The sequence below is a fragment of the Miscanthus floridulus genome, chromosome 5, assembly GCF_019320115.1.
Source record: "Miscanthus floridulus cultivar M001 chromosome 5, ASM1932011v1, whole genome shotgun sequence".
NCBI lineage: Eukaryota > Viridiplantae > Streptophyta > Magnoliopsida > Poales > Poaceae > Miscanthus > Miscanthus floridulus.
Window position 1 is genome coordinate 19283958 of NC_089584.1, and position 17903 is coordinate 19301860.

Consider the following 17903-nt stretch of genomic DNA (forward strand, 5'->3'; position numbering starts at 1 on the left):
ATTTCTACATTAACAGATGAAACTGTGAACGATAGGAGCTATGCATAAAATATTATTTATCTTCTTCTTGTTGACTTTACATGACAAGGTAACCCTTTTATTCTTCAGGGAAACTCCGGGATGGGAGAGTAGTTGCAGTTAAGCGCCTCTACAAGAACAACTACAAACGGGTTGAACAATTCATAAATGAGGTAGACATTTTGTCCCGCCTCCTCCACCAGAACCTAGTCATCCTATATGGCTGCACGTCTCGTAGCAGCCGTGACCTTATGCTTGTGTACGAGTTCATCCCTAATGGGACAGTTGCAGACCATCTTCATGGATCCCGTGCATCAGAACGTGGCCTTACATGGCCTCTAAGGATGAACATTGCCATAGAAACAGCTGAAGCACTTGCATACCTCCATGCAGTCGAAATCATACACCGTGATGTTAAGACCAACAACATACTGTTGGACAACAGCTTCCACGTCAAAGTTGCCGACTTTGGGTTGTCGCGCCTGTGCCCTCCTGAAGTCACCCATGTATCAACTGTCCCACAGGGCACACCAGGCTATGTCGACCCAGTGTACCACCAGTGCTACCAGCTAACCGAGAAGAGCGATGTGTACAGCTTCGGAGTTGTGTTGGTCGAGCTCATATCCTCTAAACCAGCTGTTGACATGAGCAGGAGCCACAGCGATATTAACTTGGCCAACATGGCTCTCAACAGAATTCAGAACCACGAGATTGATCAACTGGTTGACCCTGAGCTCGGGTACGAGACTGATGATGAAACAAAGAAATTGATAGATCTCGTTGCTGAGTTGGCATTTCAGTGTCTGCAGCTAGAAAGGGATTCACGGCCGTCAATGAAGGAAATAGTGGAGGCCCTGAACTGTATCAAGAATGGGGATTCCCCAGAGAATAAGACGGATAGGAGCTCCTCATCTCCTAAGGAAGATGCACACTTGCTGACGAATAGCATACAGTTTTCACCTGACTCGGTAATCCACAGATTCCATAGCCAATCAACCACGCACTCAGTGGCATGAAATGCTAGCGGATGAGGTACCTTGTATATATACTGATCCTGAAGAAATAAAGTCCTATCGGACGAATTGTATACAGTATAGAGATTTGTTAATGAACTGATTCATCTGGGTAAGTTGTTGTTTCCTTTTTCTTTGTTGACTGGTCCGTAGTGTAAAGTCATGTTGTATGTAGCCACAGCAGGAGCTTGGCATATAAATTGAAACATTAGGCAGAGTAGTAGAATCAGTATCATGCCAAAAATTGTAGAAACTATTTTTCATTTTGACAAAAGGGGGACTACCGATGACAGAAACGGAGCAACACGAAACAAAGAAATGAAGCTGTATACTTTGTACTCTAATTCGCTGACAGTCCAGTATTTGGTCCACCATGTTTAAGTTGTATTGACCTGTGTGGTCTCTTAGGCACAATCATTCCCATTTTATGTTATCAATCGCACTCGCACTTATCTGCAATCAATTTTTGTGAGTGTGGACATGATTTTTCCGAATGCACGTATGAGTGATGTTGGCATTCCTGGGTTTGCGACATTGCTCCTGTTTCTAGCAGTCCTAAGACATGATCTATTTAGCTATCAGTGGGGGATCTATCATGCATATCTTCTAATTCTGATGGAAGTTTAAGGCCTGTATACGCTTAGGCAATACATATATACAGGGAAGAATAAAAATGCATATGCGTACCTGAACAGGAGACAACCAGCCGTTCTTGCCACGCGAGGCGGCAGCTTGTGCGACGCCACCGCCACGACGGGCAATCGCCGCGCTCGCCGCTGTCAGACGGTAGCGCGCAGGTTGCCCGTCTGTCTCTCTCCTGGCTTTCCTGGAGTCCTGGGTCCCGAATGGCGAACGGAATCGCCCTCCTCGCCTCCTCGCTCTAGGCCGTCTGCGGACTGCGGTTGCGGGGCGGGGCGTTCGACTCGACGCTGCGGCGGCGTGCGTAACGGCGAAATGAGCACGGGGCGCGGGACGGACGCCGTACCACATCTCGACAAGTCCACGGGCTACTTCGGTAAAGAAAGTTCACCGGGCCAGGCTGTCGTGCAAAATCTAACAAAGCCCAATGTAAACTTTTGGGCCTCTTCGTCAGGCGCATCTCTTCTGAAGCACTAATGCCACGAAGTATAAAAGAAAGAAAGAGAAACATTTGTGAGTATATATATATATAGTCTAAAACAAAGAAAGTCAACAACACTAATGCACCGTTTTTTAAAAAAAACACTAATGCACACTGTCACTAGAAATATCCATTGGGTTCACGTCAGTCGGAACCAGTCACAGCACCACCCCACTACTTAAAAACGAACGCGTCAAATCCCGTCGCCCAACAACACACGCATCCCGTTTTGTCCCGGTGCAAAAACTGGGATCCGACGACGGCGACGTAAAATACAACGCTCCGACGATAAGAAGCCATTAGCCATGGCGGCGACGCCGACCGTTGGTCCGAGCACGAGCACGAGCACGAGCACGAGCACGAGCAGCGGTTCTCTTGCACCCCCACCAAGAATCGCGCGTCCTCTGGCGCTGGGGTAGTTAGCGCCTGACGGTGATCCTGATGCGGACACAGCCCCCGCGCCGCGCTCCCGGCCTTCCAAATGGCGATGCGAGGCGAGGCGAGGCGCGTCGCGGCCGTCTCAAGCTACACGTCGTAAACAAAGAAATTCAGGGAATTTGTTTTTGCAGTTCGAACCTCGACACCCTCGCGGTGTACCAAAGCTGCCCTGGCTGTTGTCTGTGGCAGCTGTTGTATGCAGTGGTCAAGGGCCTCGTTGGAATGGTTGCGTACAACAGGGACTGATCCGGATAACTCGCTGTTGGATTTATTATGGGCTAGGCCCATTTATATATTTAATAAATCAATAACTCTATGGCTTGTATTTGTGGGTATTATTGTTTGTACCGGATTGGAAGTTAAAAGGACGTTGACTCAACTTAAATGATTGGAATTAATCCATTTAATTTGAGAGATTGAGAAACGGACAAAGGCGTGCCCCACGCGCGCGCCGCCGCCGCCGCCGTGTGTTAATTTTTAGCACCCACTAACTCGATCTGACGCTTGATCTCCCTGAGTCTCTCGGTCTTCCCGGCGCATGCTTCTGTAGCCTCTTCGTCTTCCCGACGAGTCTTCCAACTCCAGTTAAAATAGAGAACATACGTATTCCGGAAATCAGTTCAGTTGCTCGATGGCTTTCCTCATCTCGTAACTCTGCGCGCACGGAGAAGCGAGAGGGCAGGTGCCTCCGAAGCCCTTGTCGTTCGGGGCCTTGCTCGGGGGATCGGCAATTAGGTTTTTGGGGAGCGTCTACGCGACTGCCCGAGAGTCTCCGTCTTCGTACGTCGTCTTCTTCCCGATCGCCGACGTCGCCTTCCTCGAGGAAACATTTTCTTCTCCTACGACATATCGAGTGCTGGAACTTCTGAATTACGGGCGGGAGGGTATGATCGTTTCATCTTCTCTCTGTTTTACTTTCTACATGTTTCAGCAGTTCTTCTGTGTTGTTCCATATGTTGCCATCAGTTTGTTTCTTGTCGATTTATAAGATATCCTGTGTCTGTTTCTGCCAAATATATGCTCTGCGTATGTGTTTTATTTTTACAGTCATGTGGCTTCATATGTAGCCTTATGCTTGTTGCAAATATGAGATGTATATCATGCCAGTTTTTCTCTGTTATGGTTCATGAATCATGTTCACATGTTTTTGATCTTCATATGTTTCACATGATATATGATCTAGCCTGTATTTTCACCGATGAGATAATCGATATCATGATGTCAATGATTAATATTTCTTTATATGTCATCATCATGCTGTTAATTTATGGAATTAAAATGACATGGAAATTGTCTATTATTCTAACACTCGCATGGGCTCCGTTCGGCTGACAGAATTTTGGCTGAAACTGTCTGAAAAATATTGTTCTGGCTAAATTGTTGTGAGAGAAAAACACCGTTCCGGTTGAAAAAAGAAGCCGAACAAGTCGAATATGAGGTAAGCCGAACGGAGCCTAAGAATACCATATGCGTCCATGACAAAACTGATGGATAGGTGTCTCTCTCTCTCTCTCTCTCTCTCTCTCTCTCTCTCTCTCTCTATATATATATATATATATATATATATATATATATATATATATATATATATATATATATATATATATATATATATATATATATATATATATATATATATACACACACACACACACTCTTATATAACGAGAGCAGCGTGCGTTCCAGGTTCAACTTCAAAATCCTAGACCTAGAGCTAGACTAGATCATCTCAAGTGGCAGTAGCTGACAACAGCACACCAGAGGTCACCGGCAGCTAAAATGTGAGGAAGAACACGGTTAGTATGGAATTGTTTAAATGTACGTAGTAAATTTGGGGATGTCGAGTGTCACATAAGGTGGGAGTGTTCGGGTACTTGTCGGTGTTTCGTACAAGCACCGGCAAGTAAATTTATAGTAATGCGCGTTAGGTTCGGATGGTGCGCTAAAGGACACAAGATTTATACTGGTTCAGGCGGAACGTCCCTACGTCCAGTTCGTTGCTGCTTGTGTTATTAGCACCGTGAACGGTCTGTAGTAAGGGATACAAACTGTCGAGAGAGGGACTGGTCCCAAGTCTCTGATGGAAGGATTGAAAAGGTGGTCAAGAGCTTCGTAGCTGCATGAATGTGTGTATGAGTGCGCTCTATTGTTCGGTCCTATTTTTCCCGTCCTCCCTGATGGAGGAAGCGCATCCCCTTTTATAGATGAAGGGGCTGGCTTTACAAGGGTGAGGGCTCCAGGATGTGTACTCTACTTAGTCATGTGGCTCACGTTTACCTGGTCAGGTCCTCCATTCTGATGAGTGCGAAGGAAGATAAGTGCTTAGTATGTTGTCGATGTCTCTGTAGGATGTCAGATTAATCACAGAATGCTGCCCGCAGGGTATGGGCTATAGTATAGTGATTTTGACTTATGAGCCTCCCTCCAGCCTTGCTCCGCACGCTTTCTGATTCCCATGATTCCTTGTTGGGAGAATTCGGGGTCGGGGCCCGGTGTAGCGCCGTGGCCAAGGCCTTCTGACTGGGAGGACCTGAGGGATCGGGAATAGGGCGCCGCTCCCTCGGGTCCACAGCGTGGCGACGGAATATCCGTCGTTCGTGGAGATAGCAAATCCGTTCTTGGAGTGTAGCGGTTGTCGTATATCTTCATTGGGTTCCGTGTCCCAGAGCTGAAGACGGCGCCTACAACTCTACAGGGTGAGATGCACGCACCTGTAATACCTTTTTGGCTCTGCGGCGCCCGAAAGGGTCTAAAGCATCAGTCCTGTCGTTCCCTGGCAGTTCTCTTCCTGCCAGGGCGCAGGGTATGGTCGTTGGAGCCATGGTTGACCCGAACGTCTTGTCTCGTCCTGTACCCATCATTATGAGGGATAGATATCGATCAGGGCGAGGCTCGTTCTGGGCCATCGGGTGAGGCGGAGACCAATCCCTATCTCTTGGGCGAGACTAACCCTATCCCTCCGGGATCGGGTGAGGCGGAATCCATCCCTTTGCCCTCGGGCGAGACCGAGCCCGCCCTATAGGCGTCGGGCGAGACGGAGATTAGCCTTGAGCTTTTGGGGCGAGGCAGGGTTATCCCACAAAGGCGTCGGGTGAGGCTGACCCCGCCCCTCTGGGATCGGGCGAGACGGAATTCATCCCTCAGCCCTCGGGCGAGACCGAGCCCGCCCTCAAGGCGTCGGGCGAGACGGAGTTTATCCCTCGGCCCTCAGGCGAGACCGAGCCCGTCCCAAAGGTGTCGGGCGAGGCGGAACCGAACTCCTGTCACTCGAACAAGGGATGACATGGAGCCCTTATGCGTCCAGAAGTTTTTCACGTTCGGTGGTTATCGGTTCCACCTTCTGGGGTACCCTGGTATTAGGTCCCCGACAGTAGCCCCTGAGACTCTAGGTGATTCGGGTAGAACCGCCTGGAGGGTGTCTTTGATTTCGTCGAAGCTAATTTGCCGGAGGGTGCGCGCGAGCGCACCCGATGGGTGTAGCCCCCGAGCCCCCGGGTGACTCGAGTAGAGTCGCCCGGGGGGTTGTATCGGCCCCTTCGCGGGTAAGGCTGAAGGACTTAGTTTTTCATCAACTGGGTGTTTTTCCGAGTGGGTCGTGGCGTCCCGTTCGCTGGGGACCGATTCGGGGCCGTCCTAACTGGTGCTTCTGCCCTTGGTGGCGGATTGTTCGTGGATTCCTTCTTAGTTGGGCCGACCGGCGAGTTGCTGGGCCCTAGGTGGGCCAAAGAGAAAAGAACAAGCCTTTGTGGCTTGCGCTTCCCTGGTGGGTAGAGAGTCTGGATTCGCTTGGGGAAGGCGAACCGTCCGCCGAGATTTTTGGGATGAGAGGATAGGGACTGCGGGCGCGTGTCCCGCGACGTGACGTGGTGGCGTGCGTGGCAGGCCCAGAGATCGAGGCGGACGGTTGCCCTTCTCACGTCCGTCACCCCCTATAAAACCACGGGGTTCGCCCCTAGGGTCCCGTATTTCGCTCCCCTTCCTTTGCGTTCTGAAACATCCACCGCCAATCTTCCCAGCCTCTCGCGCCCGCATCGCCACCGTCGACCGGCCTGCGTTCGTGTTCCAGCCACCGTTAAGCTCGCGCCTGCCCTTCCCCCCTACTGCTTCAATGGAGTTGTGGGGCAGATCAAGCATCACTTCTCGGCGTCTGGAGGGCCTCGTCCGCCGTGGCCTTCTCCACCCACTATCCGCCGTCCAGGAGTGGTTACTCCCCGGCGACGAGGGTGAGCCGGTGCCACCTGAAGGGTATGTCGTCTCCTTTGCCATCTTCCATGAGCGGGGATTCGGGGTACCCGCGCATAGATTCCTTCGGGGGCTATTAGATTACTATGAGGTAGAGCTGCAGCATCTCACTCCCAATGGGATTCAGCATATGGCGGCGTTCGTTGCCCTGTGCGAGGGTTTCCTGGGGATCGATCCCCATTTTGATCTGTGGCGGTATTTCTTTAGCATTAGTCTGTCGAAGAGGAAGATTGGGGGGAAAGAAGTGAACGCGCCGATGGGGTGTGCCAGCATTCATCTGAACCATACCCGGTCGAAGGGTTACCCGTACATGCGTCTGGCTACATCCAACAAGGGATGGCATTCGCAGTGGTTTTATGTTAGGGACAATGTGAGTGCCACCCTACCGAAGTACACCGGACGTCTTATTGTGGATGCTCCGGAGTTGTGGGGCTGGGGCATCCAGTCTAAAGACAAGAAACATATCTCCAACCTTCTCTCCGCCCTCCATGCCCTAAAGGGTCGGGGTGTAAAGGGGTCGGGGATTATCGGTGCCTACCACGCGAGGAGGGTGGCACCACTGATGGCGCGTGTGCTTCCCCTACATCGGATGATGCCCGGGATATCGTTCGAGGGGACGGTGCTCGTTGACGAGGCGCTCCCTTATTTGGAAGTGGCACAACGTATCAAGGAGGCGACGGAGCCGACGAAGGATTCCGCCGACAGGGTCCTCGACATCATGTATCCGGTGCCCGGGCATCCTCCAATGCGGCCGGAGCCTAGGTTCTTCGAATTTGTAAGCCTTCTTCTCCCGCACTCTTTTCTTTCTCCTAAATCTCTTTTTTAATGCTTGCTTTTGTGATGTTGGGGCTAGCCGGGGGGGCTAGTCTTCAAGGATAGTCCGGCTCCACTACCGAAGGACAAGGTTGTGGCGGTGGCAAATCGACTCACGGCCGAGCGGGACAAGAAAGCGAAGGAGGAGATGAAGAAGGCGAAACGACTGAAGCAGGAGGCACGGGATCAGGGAGAGGACGTGAGCAGTGAGGATGACGATGATGATGATGATGACGATGACGACGACGAGGTAGCCGTCGACATAGATTGGGGCGTCCTAGAGGATGAGGAAACGCTGACGAGTGGCCACCCACCCGTGCAGGGGCCCTTCCCTTTTCACGCAGAGGGAAGTGAATCGATGAGGTCAGTGGAGGCCGGCGAGTCTGCCGCTTCGCATGGCGTGCCGGCCGAGGATCGGTGGACGGGGGACGTCGGGCTTGCTGCCGCCGACCCCAAGGCAACCGTGGAGGGGGGTGGCACCGGAGCCATGCCCGGCTCTGATGCCACGCCCTGTGAAGTGATGGAGGGGAGCAGCTCCAGTGCTGCACCTTGTGAGACGATGGAGGGGGACGGCTCCGGTGCCGCACCCGACGAGACGATGGAGGGGAGCGACTCCGGCGCCGCGCCTGACGAGATGAACCCCCCTGCCCTGGAGCAGGGGGCAGGCATGAAATGGTCCCGTCTGGACGAGTCAGGGCAGGGATCTGGGGATCCATCCCCAAAACGCTTCCGCCGGCCGAGGACGTCAACGTAAGCTCTTGACTCCTCTGTTTTCATCTTTTTTCCATTTTTATTTTGACTTATCGGTTATTACCTTTGTGTAGGTTCTTGCGGACGGGTCACCCCCTAGGGCTGTCGCCTAAGAAGAGCCTTGCCCTTCAAGTGGGACAGACAACGTCGCCTGGAGTCACCCCTGTTTCAGGCAGGAGTGGTGCCGATGTCGGGGCCGCGTTGGCCGAACCGACGGCGTCCATGGTGGCTCCCACGCCCGCGGAGGTGGAACAGCCGACCGAGGACCGTATACCACCGGTGAAGGTGATCGTGACTGCGCCAAGCCAGGATCAGCCGGGTGTGGTCGTGGTGGCACCCGAGGGCGTGGTGCAATCCGCGCCGCCAGGCGCCCATGTGGATCCGCCCGTGGCGCCCGAAGCGGTCCAGACGGAGGAGGGTCCAGCCGGAGGGTCCTTGAGTGCGGCGGTGGTGCCGCACAGGGTCAGGAGGGAGCCACCACCAGCCCCTTTGTCGGGAGGAAGCCGCTCCCCTGCGCGGGGGGAGCCGCCGCTCCAGTGGATGGCTGCTCAGGACCCGACGTCGGCTCTTTTCTCGCTCGATGATCATTCCGAGAGTATGGAGCGAGAAGGTCTTGACATCGGGATCTCAACCATGCTGAACGCCCTGGACCAAGCCAGAGGAGCCCTCCGTGAGATCGTTATCCCTACTTCTCAGGTATTCTCTGGACTTTCTTTCTTCTTTCTTCGCGTGTTTGTGTGTTCTCACATTTCTGATATCAGTCTTCTTCTTCTTCAGATTCTTGTTGCTCGTAGCCAGAAAAAATCCCAATTCCTCCGTGAGCAGAAGGCAGAACGGGATCGCCTCTCCGAGGAGACCCGGCTACGAGCAAACATGGCCACCCAGCTTGCTATCGTTCAGGAGCGGGAGGCCCAGGCGCGTCAGGATGCGGAGGAGGTGCACGGGATGTTCGAGGACCTATCGGCGAGGTCTAAGCTGGATGGAGAGGAGATTGCCAGACTCCAAAAAGAGCGAGACGAGCTGTTGCAGAGGAATGCCGCGGCCAATGAGAAGGCCAGCAAGTTGCTGAAGGAGCTGGAGATGGAGCGGGACCTCCGGCGGAAGGCCGAGAGTAGGGCCACAGCCCTCCAGCAGAAGGTGGACGAGGACGTCGAGGTGGTCTGCTCTCTCCAGGCGAAGCTTGGTGACGCGGTGGAAGGAAGGTTGAGTGCTGAGAACGTCGCCACCAAGCTGGAGAAAGAGGCTGCTTATATGCGAAGGGCCCTTCAGGTTGAGAGCGATGAGCACGATCTTCTACAAGCTATGGTCGGGGTGGTCCTTAACGCCCTGAATGTGACGGAGCATGTGGAGACCAGCCCGCTCGCAGCTCGCGTCGGAGGTATCATGGCTCGGGTGGGCCAACTTGAGGAGAGTGCCTTTCACGCCGGGATTACCCAGGCCTTCACCGTCGCCCACGCCCATTATGAGAAGGAAATAAACCTGAAGGTGATGAGCGAAGGCTTTCCATCCACCTACGAGGATGAAGAGCTGGAGGAAATGGAGAAGATGGTCGCTCCCCTTGCGAAGAACCTGGCAGACAGTCTGAAAGAAATGGTTCTCCCTCCGCGGGAGTAATTAATCGAATAATTTTGAGAACAGCTTATATGTAATACGTGGACAAGTGTCGGTACTTTTCGAGTCTGGACGCCTTTCATGCTTTTGCGTCTTAATTTTGTTTTGTTTGATTTTTTGCGATTTGATTTTTTATGGTCTTGCCAATATGTTCCCCTGAATTATGCCGCTGATTATAGTGCGAGGAGATTGAGGAGGTAGCCGTACCTTAACAGCCCCCGAGTAAGGTCCGACCCCCGCACCTGCTGGGGCCGGGTGTTACTGGAGACCGGTATCGTGATTTTGGTGACAATGGATGTCATCGCAATAATCCCCGCCTTGTCTTCCAACAGAAATCCCAACTGGGGACTCTATGGGCTCGGCAAGGTGGGGCCCTTGAACCTGTGTCCCTGCATTGTTTGGCCCGAGCCCCCGAGCCCTGTTAGGGTCTGATAGGGGTTGGCCGTTAATTGCGTGTTACCCTGTCCTCGGTTTTCGCAATCGGAGGGGCTGAGTGAACGACACTTGCCTCGACGGCTTGAGTACCGCGCTCAACGAGCTCGCTAACGGGTACATTCATGCGGAATCCGGGTCCATCATTTGCTGATGGGGTTGGCAGAGCCCTCTGGTGGCACTCCACAACTTCTTAACCCGCCTCCCGGCAGATGCCTGAGTCGTTCGATAAGCTTAGGGGGCCCGATGGCCTCTCCTCGATGGAGATTCTGTGGGTTTGGCTCGAGGTTAGAATCGAACGAGAGAAGGTCGAGACGTCCTGGTTCGCTTCTGAGTGGGGTCGGGCAGGGCCACTGGGGCTCGTCTCGGTTATCTCTCCCTGGCTCTGTTTGACGTGAGGCGGCCTCGAGCCCTTCGCGGGCAGACCTTCGAACCTTAGCCTGTGGTTGTCTATATCGAATGAGGCGACAGCCGTTTCATGGTGCAACACGAATCGTTGGGATGCAATGTTCTGCATCTGTAATGTTTTGAATGCGAGATTTAATTGAAAATAAAGGCAGGGTCGATAACGTTACCTTGGTGGTATGAGTGGCGGAAAAGCTCCTACCAGATGGGTCCGGGCCCTGACGTTTGTGACGAGGTTGGAATAACCTGCGTAAGAATTGCTATTCTTTGTTTTCATGTCTCGGTGACGATCTGAGCCGTTCGATTATCTTGGGCATCCTGACAGCTCTTCCTTTGGGGGAGACTCTGTAGGCGGACCCCTCTGATCCTTCTTTGAGAAGGCAGACGTCGAAACTAGAGACGCGAGGGGCGTTGAGTATGACTTTTCTGGTGAACAGAAACACCGTAGCTATCGGGGCGTAGGGTTTGCTAGTTCATCTAGTTTTACTCAAAGCTTTGTGCCTGTATGTCGCGCCCTTAGTTTCAAGTGTACGGAGGGGTCGGGTGAAGAGGATGTCTAGACTGGTAGTCATCCTCGGCAGCCCCCGAGTGATGTTCGCATCCCTGCTATTTGACGGGGTCGGAATCTTGTGAATGAATTTTAACGCATAAAGTGAGAAATCTGAGAGGCTTATCTTTCTTTGGTCGTTCGTTCGTCGTGTCTTTTGGGCCGAACGGCCGACCCAGGAGATCTGAAAGGTCCCGTCATCGGGTCATCCGTGGTCCTGCATGGGGAGGCAAAAAGGTTGTCTGCCTATGTGGGTGCCTTAATCGCCGCGTCCGGAGCGGGTTAGTGGAGGGCCATACCTAGGCAGTATTCAGTTTGACCAAAGGGGGACGCCTCGTAGACCGGGGTTCGTCCCATCACTTTCGGTGCGTCCCCTCAGATATCAATCAGCTTTGATTGCGTATTAAAAAAGGGGAAGGGAGAGGGTTTTTCGTCCGACCTTTTGCCTTTCCTTAGTTATAGCGCCTCCTCCTTAAATAGGGAGGGGGAGAGGAGTTCTCATCCCACCTCCCCTTCTGCCTTCGAGCCGCTATCTCTCCTTCTTCTTCCTTTCCGCCGAACGCGTCCGTGCGTCGCGGCAGTTCCTGAGTGAGGAAGAGTAATGCCAGAGAGAGATAGAGAACTTACAAACTTGCTCGTGAGTCTAGTGCGTGATGTTGAGCTGGAGGTTATCCAACATAGATGAGATGGTGCGCGCGGCCCTTGCTGAGGAGTCGCTGCTGCTGAAGGAAAAAAGGCGTCGGTGGGCATCGTACGTCGTTGACGGCGTCGTCGTTTGCTGCGCTCCTCCCTTGGCGGGAGGCATTTCCTGCCCATATGCCGTTGTCAGGGTTATGGCTGGGGATGAAGGTGTAGTCCCCAGATGCCATGGCGGTGGCGTTGCCGCCGGGGTTGCGGCTGACAACGATGGCGTAGTCCCCGGACGCTCCGGTGGAGGCGTCGTAGATGGTGGCGCCTTTGAGGATCCAGCGAAGATGTCGCCGATGGAGAGCGTGGCACGGTGACCGCAGTAGATGAGCTGGCCCGTGTACACGCCCCAGACGTCACCGATGGAGAGCGTGGCGCGGCGACTGCAGTAGTACTTGTGGTAGGGCTGAGTCAAGACTGTAATGAAATAACGTTGTGGGGAAGCCCCCCTGAGTATATTGTTCCTTTTTGTAATGACATCGCTTTGTAAGTGGTGAATTTGTGCAAAAAATGAACAAAATTACATCCTTTGCTTATGGTAAGTCATTTTAGCGCTTTTCAACTCTTCTCGTGGTCTAAGTCATAGGAAGCTAGGAACGTGGGCGAACTAATTCTGATTGAACTGGTGAGCAAAGAGGTTGCAGCCACTGGGGCATGGGTGTCTCGCAGTCCTACCAGTTGTATTCAGAATTGGTTCCCAAGATCTTAGCCCTCGAGACTCGTTTACGAGGCGAATGGAAAACTTAGAGAATGTTTGTAAGTATAACACAAGGATTTTTTGCAAGCGTAATACTTGTATTACTCATGACATATGTTACGATCACATGCCAGCCCCCGAGTGAGGTTTGACCCCTCACGATTTGCAGGGGTCGGAAGTCACTGGGGTTCTGTTAAGACAAAAACTGATAAGGAAAAGTGTAAGCTTATTTTAAGGATAGAAATGACGTAGCTGCTCAATGTTCTAGGCGTTGGTGAAGACCTCGCCTTTGATGGTTTTCAACTGGTAGGCGCCTGGGCGAAGTATTTCCGCGACGATGTAGGGCCCTTCCCAGGGCGGGGTGAGTTTGTAGCGATCCTTGTTGCTCTGTACAAGACGGAGGACGAGGTCTCCGACGTTGAAGGCTTGACCCCGCACCCGTCGGCTGTGGTACCGCCGTAACGCTTGCTGGTACTTAGCTGAACGGAGGAGGGCGATGTCGCGGGCCTCATCTAGCTGGTCCATGGCGTCTTGGTGAGATGCCTCAGCTCCCTGTTCGTCATATGCTCTGATTCTTGGTGCTCCATAGTCGAGGTCCGTCGGGAAAACAGCCTCGGAACCGTAGATCATGAAGAAGGGTGTGTAGCCGGTGGCCCGGCTAGGAGTCGTCCTTAGGCTCCAGAGCACAGCCAGGAGCTCAGTGAGCCAACACGCGCCGAACTTGTTCATCCGGTTAAAAATTCTGGGTTTGAGGCCTTGAAGAAGCATGCCGTTTGCGCGCTCGACCTGTCCATTCGTCCGGGGGTGTGCGACGGCTGCCCAATCGATTCGGATGTGTTGTTCATCACAGAAACTGAACGAATTTCCTACCGGTGAACTGCGTGCCATTGTCTGTGATGATGGAGTTCAGTACTCCAAAGCGATGGATGATGTCGAGAAAGAACAGCACAGCTTGCTCGGATTTGATTGTGGATATTGGCCGAGCTTCAATCCATTTTGTGAACTTGTCTATGGTGACAAGCAGGTGGGTAAAGCCCCCGGGCGCCTTTTTAAGTGGCCCAACCAGGTCAAGCCCCCAGACCACGAAGGGCCATGTGATGGGGATCATCTGGAGAGCCTGGGCCAGGAGGTGTGTTTGCCGAGCGTAGTATTGGCACCCTTCGCAGGTGCGTACAACTTGCTCGGCATCGGCTACTGCGGTGGGCCAATAGAAACCCTGTCGGAATGCCTTCCCAACCAAGGTTCTTAGCGCGGCATGGTGACCGCATGCTCCACCGTGGATGTCGCTCAGTAGGAGTTTTCCCTATTCGCCAGGGATACAAAGTTGCAGAATTCCGATGTGACTTCGTTTGTAGAGTTCGCCCTCTACAAGAACGAAGGATTTGGCGTGTCGCGCGAGCCGTCGGGCTTCTGTCTTGTCGGTTGGTAGTACGTCGTGGAGGAGATAGTCGAGGTAAAGCGTTCTCCAGTCATTGGGAGGGTCGGACTCCATTGCTGGGTCTTCTTCAATCTCCATGACCTCGGGGTCGGGAGGAACAGTTGGCGGATCGGCCTTGGGGGTCGGACTAGAAGGGCCATCATTGGCTTGTTCCGACCTCGCGTAGCGTACCGAGGGTTTGTGTTGGTCACTGGCGAAGACGCCTGTTGGAACTGGCTCTCGGCTGGATGCTGCTTTTGCGAGTGTGTCGGCCGCTTCGTTGAGGCGCCTGGGGATATGATTGAGTTCGAGGCCATCGAATTTGTCCTCCAGGCATCGGACCTCTTGACAGTACGCCTCCATCTTAGTATCGTGGCAGCCTGATTCTTTCATGACCTGGTTGACGATCAGCTAAGAGTCGCCCCTAACATCGAGGCATCGGATGCCCAGCTCGATGGCGATTCGTAGGCCGTTGATGAGCGCTTCGTATTCTGCAGTATTGTTTGATGAGGGAAAATGAAGCCGAACCATGTACCTCATGTGCACCCCGAGGGGGGATACAAAGACTAGTCCTGCTCCGGCGCCTTTCTTCATCAGCGATCCGTCGAAGTACATTATCCAGTACTCTTGATCGACGGCTGCTGGTGGCATCTGGACCTCGGTCCACTCTGCGATGAAGTCAGCTAGTGCCTGAGATTTGATCGCCGTTCGGGGGATATAAGAAATGCCCTGATCCATCAGCTCGAGTGCCCACTTTGCGGTTCTTCCCGTAGCGCCATGGCTACGAACGACCTCGCCATGGGGGAACGACGTCACTACTGTCACGGGGTGTGACTCGAAGTAGTGGCGTACCTTCCTTTTAGTGATGAGGATGGTGTAGAGGAGTTTCTGGATCTGGGAGTAGCGGGTTTTAGAGTCGGATAGCACCTTGCTGATGAAATATACAGGGCGCTGCACCTTGAAGGCGTGCCCCTCTTCCTCACGCTCTACTATTAAGGCAGAACTTACCACCTGGGTGGTGGCCGATATATACAGTAGGAGAGATTCTCCGTCGCATGGAGGAACTAGGACCGGCGGCTTAGTTAAAAATCATTTAACCATGTCAAGCGCCTCCTGAGCCTCGGCTATCCACTCGAAGCGGTCAGTTTTCTTCAGGAGTCGATAAAGGGGGAGTCCCCGTTCGCCGAGGCATGAAATGAATCGGCTGAGGGTGGCAAGGCACCCGGTGATCTGCTGAACCCCCTTTATGTTTTGGATCGGGCCCATCCTTGTGATGGCTGATATCTTCTCTGGGTTGGCTTCGATGCCACGCTCGGAGACGATGAAGCCAAGCAGCATGCCCCTCGGGACCCCGAAAACACATTTTTCGGGATTGAGCTTGATGCCGTTCGCCCGGAGCTTCGCAAAGGTGCGTTCAAGGTCGGCGACAAGGTGGTCAGCCCGCTTGGATTTGACTACGATGTTGTCGACATAGGCCTCAACGGTTCGCCTGATGAGGTCTCCGAAGCAACTAAGCATACAGCGCTGGTACGTTGCCCCAGTGTTTTTCAGACCAAACGGCATTGAAACATAGCAAAATGATCCGAAGGGCGTGATAAAAGATGTCGCGAGCTGGTCGAACTCTTTCATTGCGATTTGATGGTAGCCTGAGTATGCGTCCAGGAAACAGAGGGTTTCGCACCCCGAGGTAGAATCGACTATTTGGTCTATTCGTGGCAAAGGAAATGGATCCTTTGGACACGCTTTGTTGAGGCCAGTATAATCAACACACATTCTCCATTTCCCGCTCTTTTTCTGGACAAGAACAGGATTTGCTAACCACTCTAGGTGGTATACTTCCTTAATGAATCCTGCGGCTAGTAGTTTGGCTATCTCCTCGCCGATGGCCCTGCGTTTCTCCTCGTCGAAGCGGCGCAGGCGTTGTTTCACTGGCTTGGAGCCCGGGAGGATCTAGAGGGTATGCTCGGTGACCTCCCTCGGGATGCCCGGCATATCCGAGGGTTTCCACGCAAAGATGTCCTTGTTGGCGCGGAGGAAGTCGACGAGCGCGCTTTCCTATGCGGAGGAGAGCGCGGTCCCGATTTGGACTTTTTTGCCCTCGGGGCTACCGGGATCCAAGAGGACATCCCTAGAGCCCTCTGCCGATTCGAACGATCCAGACGATTTCTTTGCGTCGGGTGTCCCTTCAATGACCTCCTCCCTGAGGGTGGCGAGCTCTTCGGATGCGATGACCGTGGATGCGTGTCTGCAGCATTCGACCTCGCACTCGTAAGCGCGCTGGAAGGAGGTGCCGATGGTGATGATCCCATGGGGGCCCGGCATCTTCAGCTTCAGGTATGTGTAATTGGGTACGGCCATGAACTTCGCGTAACATGGTCACCCCAGAATGGCATGGAAAGTCCCCGGGAACCCCACTACATCGAAGGTGAGGGTCTCAGTCCGGTAATTGGATCGATCCCCAAAAGTGATGGGCAGGTTAATCTGCCCTAGTGGCACGGCTTGCCTTCCAGGCACGACGCCATGGAAAGGTGCTCGGACGGGATGGAGGTGCGTTCGGTCGACGCCCATCTCGTCGAGCGTCTTGGCATACATGATGTTGAGGCCGCTGCCCCCATCCATTAGTACCTTGGTGAGCCGCTTTGGACCGACGATCGGGTCGACGACAAGCGGATACCTTCCCGGGTGTGGGATGGCATTCGGATGGTCGGTCCGGTCGAAGGTTATGGTGGATTCTGACCATCGGAGAAAAGCTGGCATGGCTGGTCCAGCGGTATAGACTTCTCGTCGTGCGACCTTCTGGCGGCGCCTGGAGTCGTAGGCCGTTGATCCTTCGAAGATCATGAGGGCACCGGTCAGAGTTGGGAAGGTGTCGTCCTTCTCCTCCATGTTGTTAGTGGTGGGAACAGGCTCCTTCCCCTGCTCCTCTTTGTTCAGGCCTCCAGCCAAGTATTTGCGCATAAGGCCGCATTCCTTGTATAGGTTCTTGGCCAGGAAGGCGTGGTTTGGGCATGGCCCCTCGAGCATTTTTTCGAAGTGGTTCGGAGTGCCCTCCGCGGGCTTCCGGCCACCTTTGCGGTCGGCAGCGGCCACGAGTGAGTTGTCGCACCGTTGCTTCTTACTTTTCCCTTTGGCGGGGCGGTTGGAGGCGCCTTCGCTGGCGTCCTCGTCCCGCCTTGTCTTTCTGTCGGAGCGATCAAAGATGGCTCCGACCGCCTCCTCTCTAGAGGCGTGACTGGTGGCGATGTCCAGAAGTTCCTTGGTGGTTCGCGGGCCCTTGCGTCCTAGCTTGTGGACCAGGGATTCGCAGGTCATTCCAGACAGAAAGGCTCCTATCACGTCGGCGTCGGCGACGTTCGGGAGCTCATTGCATTGTCGGGAAAAGCACCGGATGTACCCGCAGAGGGTTTCATTGGCCTTCTGACGACAGTTCTTGAGGTCTCATGGGTTTCCAGGGCGTTTGTACGTGCCCTAGAAATTACCCACGAAGATCCCAGTCAGATCCGCCCAACTCTGAATAGCATTGGACGGTTGGTGCTCTAGCCATGCTCATGCCGAGTCGGTCAAGAACAGCGGGAGATTACGAATAATGAAGTTATCATCACTCGCACCATCGGCCTGACATGCAAGCCGGTAGTCTTCGAGCCAAAGCCCGGGATTTGTTTCGCCAGAATATCTAGGAATGTTCGTAGGCGGTCGATACCTTAGGGGGAACG

General features: G+C 53.5%; 1 protein-coding gene across 1 annotated transcript in view; it reads left to right on the forward strand.

Moving 5' to 3' along the window:
- The window catches only part of LOC136449621 (LEAF RUST 10 DISEASE-RESISTANCE LOCUS RECEPTOR-LIKE PROTEIN KINASE-like 1.2), a 33711-nt gene extending 31792 nt beyond the window's left edge, over positions 1–1919 (forward strand). Inside the window, exon 5 of the mRNA XM_066449728.1 lies at positions 109–1919. Coding sequence (XP_066305825.1) covers positions 109–1034 — 926 coding nt within the window. The 3' untranslated portion in view covers positions 1035–1919. The remainder of the gene's footprint in view (positions 1–108) is intronic.
- The last annotated feature ends 15984 nt before the right edge of the window (positions 1920–17903 follow it).